At 47.4% G+C, this 10812-nt stretch overlaps 2 protein-coding genes across 4 annotated transcripts in view; one reads left to right on the forward strand and one right to left on the reverse strand.

Annotated features, from left to right (window-relative positions):
• The window catches only part of SLC2A1 (solute carrier family 2 member 1), a 45890-nt gene extending 38554 nt beyond the window's left edge, over positions 1–7336 (reverse strand). Inside the window, exon 1 of the mRNA XM_072427325.1 lies at positions 7014–7336. Coding sequence (XP_072283426.1) covers positions 7014–7106 — 93 coding nt within the window. The 5' untranslated portion in view covers positions 7107–7336. The remainder of the gene's footprint in view (positions 1–7013) is intronic.
• A 1093-nt stretch (positions 7337–8429) lies between these two features.
• The window catches only part of PHC2 (polyhomeotic homolog 2), a 22788-nt gene continuing 20405 nt past the window's right edge, over positions 8430–10812 (forward strand). For 2 of the 3 annotated variants that reach the window (XM_072426201.1, XM_072426203.1), the window contains exon 1: positions 8430–8679. The gene's annotated coding sequence lies outside the window, so the exon portion shown is untranslated. Of the gene's footprint in view, positions 8680–9465; positions 9586–10812 lie in introns of those variants that run through there. The other variant, XM_072426202.1, reaches the window with a different exon arrangement.

The following is a 10812-nucleotide window of genomic DNA, read 5'->3' on the forward strand; positions in this document are numbered from 1 at the left end:
TTGTGACTCCCCTGTCTCCTTGTGACTCCTCTGTTTCCTTGTGACTCCCCTGTCTCCTTGTGACTCCCCTGTCTCCTTGTGACTCCTCTGTCTCCTTGTGACCCCCCTGTCTCCTTGTGACTCCCCTGTCTCCTTGTGACTCCTCTGTCTCCTTGTGACCCCCCTGTCTCCTTGTGACTCCCCTGTCTCCTTGTTTGACCCCTCTGTCTCCTTGTGTGACCACCCTGTCTCCTTGTGACTCCTCTGTCTCCTTGTGACCTCTCTGTCTCCTTGTGTGACCCCCTGTCTCCTTGTGACTCCTCTGTCTCCTTGTGACCCCTCTGTCTCCTTGTGTGACCCCCCTGTCTCCTTGTGACTCCTCTGTCTCCTCGTGACCCCCCTGTCTCCTTGTGACTCCTCTGTCTCCTTGTGACCCCTCTGTCTCCTTGTATCCCCTCTGTCTCCTTGTGTGACCCCTATGTCTCCTTGTGACACCTCTGTCTCCTTGTGCCCCCCCTGTCCCCTTTATGACCCCTCTGTCTCCTTGTGACCCCCCTGTCTCCTTGTGTCCCCCCTGGGATCTGGGGAATATGGGGGCCTCGCACAAGGCTGCCATCCAGTAGTGAAAGAGTGAAAAGATGAGATAACGCCCTGGGAACAATCGTTTCATTGCTGTGACAGAATATTCTGAACACTTATTATAATTAGTGCTAATGAATGTGAATAATGGAGGAGATGTAGAAATCATCCCATGTAATATTCTGCTACCAGAATGGCCGTTCACATCCCAGGAACGTCCCCTCCATCTCTCTGACATTTATCTGCAGATTTGGGGTATCTATCCCCCAGAAACTGACAGCTGTATTATTTTGGGGACACATAGGTAACATCGGGTGTTGTGGATTTGGCTGCTGGGACCCCCCTCAATATTATACATAGATATGGAGGAAGGGCGATTGTGCAAATCACTAATAAAACTTGTAAGGTGTACAGACATAATAAACTCACCAATCACAACCACAACATTATTTTCCGGAAGCAGGGACATGATGGAGTTTGGCTCCTCGGTGGGTTGCGGGGGGCATTATAATACCGCAGATGGTTCCCTACCAATGGAAACACATTGCTGACCTAGGTGCCCACATTGGGGGAAAGGGGCATTTCTCAGGTGTGCGCGTTATGTGACCCCCCCCCCCCCCCCCCCCCACACACACCTTATATCAGAGTTTGTTTATTCCCCCAAGATCTGATCATTTCCTAGGGTAGATTATCACATTGGTTGGCACCACATAGTGGGGGTGAATAGTGAGAGTGAATGATAATCTGATGGGTCTGCCACATGATTGGTTGTTTGGTATGAGCACTTCCCTGGAATATTATTATTGTGCCCCATAGGGTGAGCCTGAGTAGTGTCAGTGCTCGGTGTATACAATAACTGTCTAACTCCAGTAATTACAGAAGGGTGTTGGTGCAGCAAAGCTATTTATATGTTTTATGAGCTGCCACAATATTTTATAAGCCACCTCTTGTATAAGAGAACCTGTGTATTGTGGCTGAGAACCAGGAGAGGTGCTATAGCGCCCTCTGCTGCTATGTCAGTAGATGTGTGCTGTGCCCTGCCTGTGTGTCACATAATTACCTAAAGACTTTATAATAATTAATAATATTGGCAACAAGAGGTAGAGATGTTGGCCGGCAAATGGTAAATATTTCTTCCTGATAGGTTGGCTGGTTTATCAGATCAGTTTTTATCAGTTCCTCCTACATCTTGGCAAAGTCTATTAAGGTGTAACCTGGTGAGATCTGCTAGGCAGGGGCATGTGTGATGTGGAGGGATGTTGGGGGATGTGTGTTGTGGAGTGGGGGGTGTTGTTGGGGGGGACCTGAGATGTGGGGAGGGGGGTGTTGGGAGTTGTGTGTTGTTGAGTGGGGGGTGTTGTTGGGGGGACCTGAGATGTGGAAGGGGGTTGTTGGGGGATGTGTGTTGTTGAGTGGGGTTTATTGTTCGGGGGGACCTGAGATGTGGAGATGTGGAGGGGTGGTGTCGGGGGATGTGTGTTGTTGAGTGGGGGGTGTTGTTGGGGAGGACCTGTGATGTGGAGGGGTGTTGGGGGATGTGTGTTGTTAAGTGGGGGGGTGTTGGGGGGACCTGATGGGGGGTGATTACTGATAATGCAGCATCTTATTCATGGAGGGTAAGAAATCATTTCCTACTGATAATGTGGTTTGCTGGGATGTGGCACCATGAATCATGAAATGAGATTCTACCTCAGTGTCATGGTTTAGTCCAACCTCCACTTAGTGACACCAAGAAGAGATTGGGGCAGTTTGGGGGAATTAGAAAGTACTTCTGTTACCCCTCCTATTGTACACAGCAATCCCTCAGCCCAGAGTGCTCCCAGTCCTGCCCCACTTTGGGTAAAAGGGACAAGGACCACTGGTACATTGCATCAGTATGGGAGAAGGGGAGGAGTCAGATCTCAGGATGGGAGAAGGGGAGGAGTCAGATCTCAGGATGGGAGAAGGGGAGGAGTCAGATAGGAGGAGTCAGATCTCAGGGTGAGCGAAGGGGAGGAGTCAGATCTCAGAATGGGAGAAGTGAAGGAGTCAGATCCCAGAATGGGTGAAGGGGAGGAGTCAGATATCAGGATGGGAGAAGAGGAGGAGTCAGATCCCAGAATAGGTGAAGGGGAGGAGTCAGATCTCAGGATGGAAGAAGGGGAGGAGTCAGATATCAGTATGGGAGAAGAGGAGTAATCAGATCTCAGGATGAGTGAAGGGGAGGAGTCAGATCTCAGGATGGGAGAAGGGGAGGAGTCAGATCCCAGAATGGGTGAAGGGGAGGAGTCATCTCAGGATGAGTGAAGGGGAGGAGTCAAATCTCAGAATGGGAGAAGGGGGCAATTCTGCAATATTTATGGAATATGGCAATCCATTGATCCACTATCATTAATAGTACACAGTATTTATCATTACATTTTACCTAAAGTGGAAGACATGTATCAGGAGGGGAAAGGGGAGGGGTCATGTGTCAGGAGGAGAAAGGGGAGGGGTTATGTATCAGGAGGGGAGAGGGGAGGGGTCATGTATCAGGAGAGGAAAGGGGAGGGGTCATGTGTCAGGATGGGGAAAGGCGAGGAGTCATGTATCAGGAGGGGAAAGGAGAGGGGTTATGTATCAGGAGGGGAGAGGGGAGGGGTCATGTATCAGGATGGGGAAAGGGGAGGAGTCATGTATCAGGAGGGGAGAGGGGAGAAATCTTGTAGCAGAAGAGGAAAGGGAGGAGTCATGTGTCAGAAGGGGAAAGGGAGGAGTCATGTGTCAGGAGGGGAGGGGGTTGGAGTCATGTATCAGAAGGGGAGGGGTCATGTATCAGTAGGGGAGGAGTCATGTATTGGCATGGGAAAATGGGGAAGAGCAGGTATTAGGTAGTCACATAGGGAGGGGTTATTGTTGTCTAGCTAACAAGCAGGGATACCCCGTGTCTAGGGGATTGTCCCATAGTTTGTGCAGCAGAATTACATGAAGGATCATTTTCCATCTTCTGAATCCCTCCAGCTGCTGGCTGCCATTCCATGTAACTTCCCTTCTTATAGAAGTGCACAGAATCATATTTTGTAATATCATTATTATTATGGTGCCCACATATTACACAGCTTCACATAGACATAGGCTAGATTAGCTTTTGGTTTTGGGGGCAGCAATTACCATGCAGTATGTTTTGTGGATGTGGTAAATGAACACCCACACAAATACAGGTAGACAAACTCCATGCAGATGGTGCCCTGGAATGGTTGTTAGAGGTAACAGAATGCCCCCTACTGGTCTGACATTTCATGCATGTATTAGGCCCATTGGTTTGACCTTGGGATTTGTAACCTTTCATCCTGGTGGAAACCGAGTGAAATCCCCTGAAACCCTGAATAATAGATTGACGTAGAGCTCCGATCATCCAATAATTAGTGGCCTTCACTGCAGCCAATCTCTTGGAATACAATCACCGTGATTTTGTCACTGTTCCCATGGAAACTGCTAAGTGCTGCATCCCAGGCACCACATTGGAGATCTGTTTCCCCATGAATCACAAGGAGGCAGTGCAGCACACGCATGACACATGTATGTCATACTGACATCCTACAAATCACACACTGCATCCTGCTGCAATCACACTCCTTACATGTAACACCTGCATTCATGTTATTTTTCACCCTGGGATTCTGTCAGACACTTCCTGTGCTGGATGTTAGAATCCTTTATTGTTACTACTAGAGCCTGTTACCATTATCTACATTGTTTTTATACCACACCTCAGCCAGCAGCCTTTCACATTGTTTTCCATATGATGTGAGGCCATAGGTGTGATGTCAGGTAGGTGTGTCAGGTAGATGTGGTGTCAGGTAAGTGTGATGTCAGGTATGTGTCATATCAGGTAAGTGTGATGTCAGGTATGTGTCATATCAGGTTGGTGTGATGTCAGGTAGGTGTCATATCAGGTAGGTGTGATGTCAGGTGGGTGTGATGTTAGGTAAATGTTGTGTCAGGTAGGTGTGATGTCAGGTAGATATACTATCAGGTAGGTGTGATGTCAGGTAGATGTAATATCAGGTAGGTGTGATATCAGGTAGATGTAGTGTCAGGTAGGTGTGATGCCAGGTGGGTGTGATGTCAGGTAGGTGTGATGTTAGGTATGTGTCATATCAGGTAGGTGTGATGTCATCATAGGTGTGGTGTCAGGTAGTTTTGATGTCAGGTGTGATGTCAAGTAGATGTAATATTAGGTAGGTATGATGGCAGGTAGATGTAATGTCAGGTAGGTGTGATATCAGGTGGGTGTGATGTCAGGTAGGTGTGATGTTAGGTATGTGTCATATCAGGTAGGTGTGATGTCAGGTAGGTGTCATATCAGGTAGGTGTGATGTCAGGTGGGTGTGATGTTAGGTAGGTGTGGTGTCAGGTAGGTGGAGCCTCAGGTAGGTGCAATGTCAGGTAGGTGTGATTTCAGGTAGATGTAATGTCAGGTAGGTGTGATGTCAGGTAGGTGCAAGTCAGGTAGGTGTGATGTCAGGTAGATGTAATATCAGGTAGGTGTGATATCAGGTAGGTGGCATTCGTATTACAGATCTGTTGGGCTGTTAGTCATAAGACTGCAGATTTCTACCCATAGCACCCCCTGGATGCTGCCAGTCGCCCCCTGTATTTTGATGTATTTCCTGGCAGAAGATCGATGTGTTGCTGGGAAGATTCACAACTGTCTGAGTCCATCGTTAAACTTGCGCAGTTCAGTCCATTCCCCAAAATACCAAATGGTGCTAAACCACAAATCTTTATCCTGCTGAAATCAGCTATAAAGCCACAGCCAATTAGATTAAATGATAACAATTCTGAATGATAATTCCTGAATCACAGCCTGGCCTTGACATGAGATGATTGATGATTGGATAGGAAACAAGGCGGAGCCATCTCTCGTATCTCAGGCCCAAGTGACCTTTTACCCAGGGATAGCTTTCCCTGAAGGTCACAGTGACCTCCCAATGGATTCCCTCAGTGTCCATGTCCTTGTCTGATGTCTGTTCACACAGCAGCACTTTGCCATGAGTGGCTCTGCAGTACGTTGCCAAGGTGCATTTAGGGTGCTATGGAGAATGAAAGGCACCGCAGTGCAGTACCAGTGTATGGGTCACAGGTATGTAACATACAGAGTGCAGGGGTCAGGTGTATGTGATGTACAGAATGCAGGGGTCAGGTGTATGTAACATACAGGGAATCAGGTGTATGTACTATACAGAGTGCATGGGGTCAGGTGTATGTAACATACAGAGTGCAGGAATCACAGGTATGTAACATACAGAGTGCAGCAATCACAGGTATGTACATACAGATTGCAGGTGTATGTAACATACAGAGTGCAGGGATCACAGGTATGTAACCTACAGAGTGCAGGGGCACAGGTATGTAACATACAGAGTGCAGGGGTAACAGTTATGTAACCCACTGAGTGCAGGGGTCAGGTGTATATAACATACAGAGTGCATGAGGTCACATATATGTAACATACAGAGTGCAGGGGTCAGAGATATGTAACCTACTGAGTGCAGGGGTCAGGTGTATGTAACATACAGAGTGCATGAGGTCACATATATGTAACATACAGAGTGCAGGGGTCAGAGTTATGTAACCCACTAAGTGCATACCTATAATCAAACATTTCACTCTCTGCTTCTCTCCCAGTGTTCCCAGTTCCCAGTGTGCTCTCTTGTGCCAGATTGAGGGCAGTGGACCTGGGGACACATATACACCTGTCACAGTGTTACACCATCACATATACACCCACCATACCTGTGTTACACAATCACATATACACCCGTCATACCTGTGTTACACCATCACATATACACCTGTCACAGTGTTACACTGTCACATATATACCCACCATACCTGTGTTACATCATCACATATACACTCACCATACCTGTGTTACACCATCACATATACACCCACCATACCTGTGTTACACCATCACATATACACCCACCATACCTGAGTTACACCATCACATATACACCCGTCATACCTGAGTTACACCATCACATATACACCCACCATACCTGAGTTACACCATCACATATACACCCGTCATACCTGTGTTACACCAGCACATATACACACACCATACCTGTGTTACACCATCACATATACACCTATCACAGTGTTACACTGTCACATATACACCCGTCATACCTGTGTTACACCATCACATATACACCCACCATACCTGTGTTACACCATCACATATACATCCGCTGCAGTGTCTTGGTTCTTCCTAGGGATGATTTGATACAATATTATATAGGAATCCGTTATCATGAGGTCATTCTGATTTCTTTGGGCATTGCAGTTTGTGTCACTCACAGTTACCATGTATATGTTCCCTTTTATCGTCTGTCCATAATGCAAAAATATTAGCTAGGATGTGATTGGCTGACCAGTCCCAGGTAATGTTAGTGACATTCTGCACGAAGGGCAGATCCTCTTACCTTGTTGCCTGTAGGTCCATGCACCAAGCTGGTGCTTTCATTGGCTGCAGGTTTGGGGGGAGCTTCTTCCTTCTCCTTCTCCTCCGGCTGCATATTGGTGGGTGACGATGAGGGTCCGAGAGCAGCACAGTCCTGTCTTCAGACAAGCGTCCCCTGAATGCAGTGTGTCTGTGTATAGCCCTGTATATGTATGGTGTATGTATGATGTGTAGCTGTGTATATTGTATCGCTGTGTATGTATGATGTGTAGCTGTGTATATTGTATCGCTGTGTATGTATGATGTATAGCTGTGTATATTGTATCGCTGTGTATGTATGATGTGTAGCTGTGTATATTGTATCGCTGTCTCCTCCTCTTCCTCCTCTTCCCTCCACCCTTCTCTCCCCCCAGTTGTGTCGTCCTTCTGTCATATATATATGGCAGGATACAGGTAAATAATCTGCCACCCTACTTTCCCTTCCCAGCACTAAGTATGGCCGCCCATCATTCCCGGTATTCAGGTAACCTAGCAGAAATCTTCTCCAGCTTTCATAATGACAATTTCCAGTCATTTATCAGCCTCTTTATCCTGCTTACATTGTACACAGGATATCCTATAGTGTATATGGATGTGTCTGGTATCTGCTATGCTCACCCCCTGACACCCCTAACACATAACCGGTCTGATAGCTTGTGGGTTCCCCCGGAGATTTGTGCCCTTGGAGTATGAAGGCGTTGTCTGAGGATCGCACTGTGCTGACAGTCACATCTCCCATTCTGCATCACTGAGATTGTGCTAAGCAAAATGTTTCCTATTATTCCTTTCATCAATTAATATACTATACTTGTACACCCTCCAAGTGGATGTGGCAGAAAAGGACCAAAACTTCCAGACCAAATATTCACCCCAATCATGAACTCACTGACCCCCATTACCAACTCTCTAGTAAGTAATATTTCTAGGGTTAGCGTTCAAGCTTCCCGCTGGTCTGAGGTCATGTGATCTTAGCTTTAAATTCAGAACTCTGCCCCCCCCAAACATCATTCATATTTAATAAAAAGTCTCATGTTCATGTTTTCCAATCTTTCCAGATTGGACATATTGATTCTCACTGTTTTATCACCTAAAGATATAATTCATCAAGCTGCTATGGGGTCCTAGCTGTACCCCATTCCTCCTGCATAGGGGTTTCAGAACCCCTCTGTGTTTAGTGTTGGTATGTGAGACATATGGGGGTCCTGTCTGACCCTCCTCCAAAATAGAGTTCCCATACTGTCCTTTGTATTTATTCTAGAATTATATGAAGTATGGGGTCCTGGCTGTACCTCTTACTTCCTGTATAGGGGTTTAGGAACTCCTCTGTGTTTAGTCTGCATATACAGATATCTGAAATATGGGGGGTGGAGGAGGATGTGTTCTGTACGTGTTCTGTATTCTGTACAGTCCCATGTATGCAGTGTGCTCTGTACAGTCCCATGTATGCGGTGTGTTCTGTACAGTCCCATGTATGCAGTGTGCTCTGTACAGTCCCATGTATGTGGTGTGTTCTGTACAGTCCCATGTATGCGGTGTGCTCTGTACATACTGATATTAAGTATAATTGAATCAGATAAAGGTAATTTATTCCATGTCTTCTAGAAATACAAGAACAGTCAGACAATGAATCCGCTAGATTACTCTTACAGGTAGGTATACACCACATCCAGTGCATTGTATGTAGGCGGTTCATTGATGGAGGAAATGAATTGCAGTGGACGAGGTGAGGAAGGGATTGAAGCGTCTATGTGAATATCTGATAACGTAATGCAATGGAGGATGGGAATCTCCTGGTGCGGCATGGGCTGAGGTGGTAAAGCGGTGCCCAGAGGATGAACTGATAATGATTAAAATATGTCCAATATAGGAAGGGGCAGAAGGTCAGTGGTATGAATATTGTTACTCCCATCCCAGGGGTATTGTGCAGTGCAGTATTGCCCCAGACCCCTCACCTGGATGAGGGCTCACTGTCATCTGAGGCCCCTGTCATTTACCAGGATGCAGTGACTGCCAATGCCACCCGTGATTGGATGCCATCTGCTGCCATTCTGGCCCCTATGTGTTTGCCCCTAGGAACCAATCAACTGTCATAAAATGATATTTGGGATTTGCATGGCACATTCCTGTCCTCTGGTGCAGGAGACTCAAGGAATATTAGTGATGGGAGAGAAAAATGTGTTTCCTCCCCAAATCATTCTGTGTGTGCAAGCTGTGTGCATGCAGTGTTGTACTACGCCCTTCTCCTGTTAGCTTCATTTGTAGTATCTTCGGAGGGGCAGCTCTCTCGGGTGGGTGCTGGGTATTTGGGGTGGATGGCTCTCTGTAGTTACATGATGGAGGAGGAAAGCAATGACAGGCCGGCTCTATACATCACAGACACTCTCTGATATACAGAACCCATCCTGATTGGTTGTTGCCAGGCAACATCATAATCATGTGGAAGTGAGGCCGATCTATTCCTTGCAGTGTGTATATATGTGAATGCAGGCAGCATGTCGGCAGGGGAGCCGAACAAAAGGCTGCTGGAAGTGGGATGTCTAGGGATCCTCTGACTGGTAAGACCCTCGCCATTCATCCTTCTCCCCCTCCTCAGATAACTGGCACATTCACTGCTAACTGACCACACTGCCTTCCTCCTAATAGTGTGTGAGGATTCTACAAGACTCCCTGACCTGTAAGTCCCCGAGAAAAGGGTTCTGAATACAGGAAATGCCTTGTGGGGAGGTCTGGGTATAAATAGTGCCCTGTGGAAAGATTTGGGTATAAGCTGTGCCCTTTGGATAGATCTAGGTATAGGGGTGCCCTGTGGAGAGGTCCGAGGATGTCCTGTGAAGAGGCCTGGGGGTGCCCTGTGGAGAGGTCTGGGGGTGCCCTGTGGAGAGGTCTGGGAGAGGTCTGGGGGTGCCCTGTGAGGAGGTCTGGGGTGCCCTGTGGAGAGGTCTGAGGATGTCCTGTGAAGAGGTCTGGGGTTGCCCTGTGGAGGGGATCTGGGCTAGGGGGTGACCAGTGAAGGTGTCTATTTTTAAGTGATCCACTGTAGAGGGGTCTTAGTAAAGGAAGTGCCTTTTGGAGGCATCTCTGGAAAATGGGTGGTCTTGAAATAGAGAGTACCCTGTGGAGGGGTCTAAAAATATGGTTGGCCGTGAAGGGGTCTAGTGAGTTGGTCTGGCCATATGGAGGGGTCCTATGGGGTCCTATGGAGGGGTCTGGGGTAAATGGGTTACCCTGTGAAGTGGTCAGGCTGTAAATTCTGCACTGTAGAGAGGTCTGGGTTTAGGGGGGGCCATATAGAGGAGGTTTGGGCTATGGGATGACCAGTGAAGGTGTCTATTTGTAAGTGATCCACTGTAGAGGGGTCTTGGTATAGAAAGTGCCCTTTGGATAAATCAGAGTAAAGTGGATGGTCCTGACATAGTGAGTACCCTGTGGAGGGGTCTGGGTATAGGCGGTGAGCAGTAGTGAGGTCTGGTCATAGGGGATGCCCTGTGAAGGGGTCGAAGTATTATAAGGGGTAAGGGTGGTTGTGTGGAGAAGTTTGGATGTAGGGGAGCTCTTTGGAGGGGTCCGGGTTAATGAATTGCCCCATAGAGTTGTCTGGTTGTAACCAGAGGTCGGGGTATAAAGGATGTCCTATGGATGAGTCTGGTATTATGAGTTGTCTTGTGAATAGGTCTGGTTTTAAGTGGTGCTTTGCGGCCTGGGTATAGGGGGTGTCTTGTGGATTGCCTCCTGTACCCCGCTTGTAGTTCTCAGTATCTGTATGTATAGACTCTGCACAGTAC

This window comes from Pyxicephalus adspersus, chromosome 11, assembly GCF_032062135.1.
Source record: "Pyxicephalus adspersus chromosome 11, UCB_Pads_2.0, whole genome shotgun sequence".
Classification (NCBI taxonomy): Eukaryota; Metazoa; Chordata; class Amphibia; order Anura; family Pyxicephalidae; genus Pyxicephalus; species Pyxicephalus adspersus.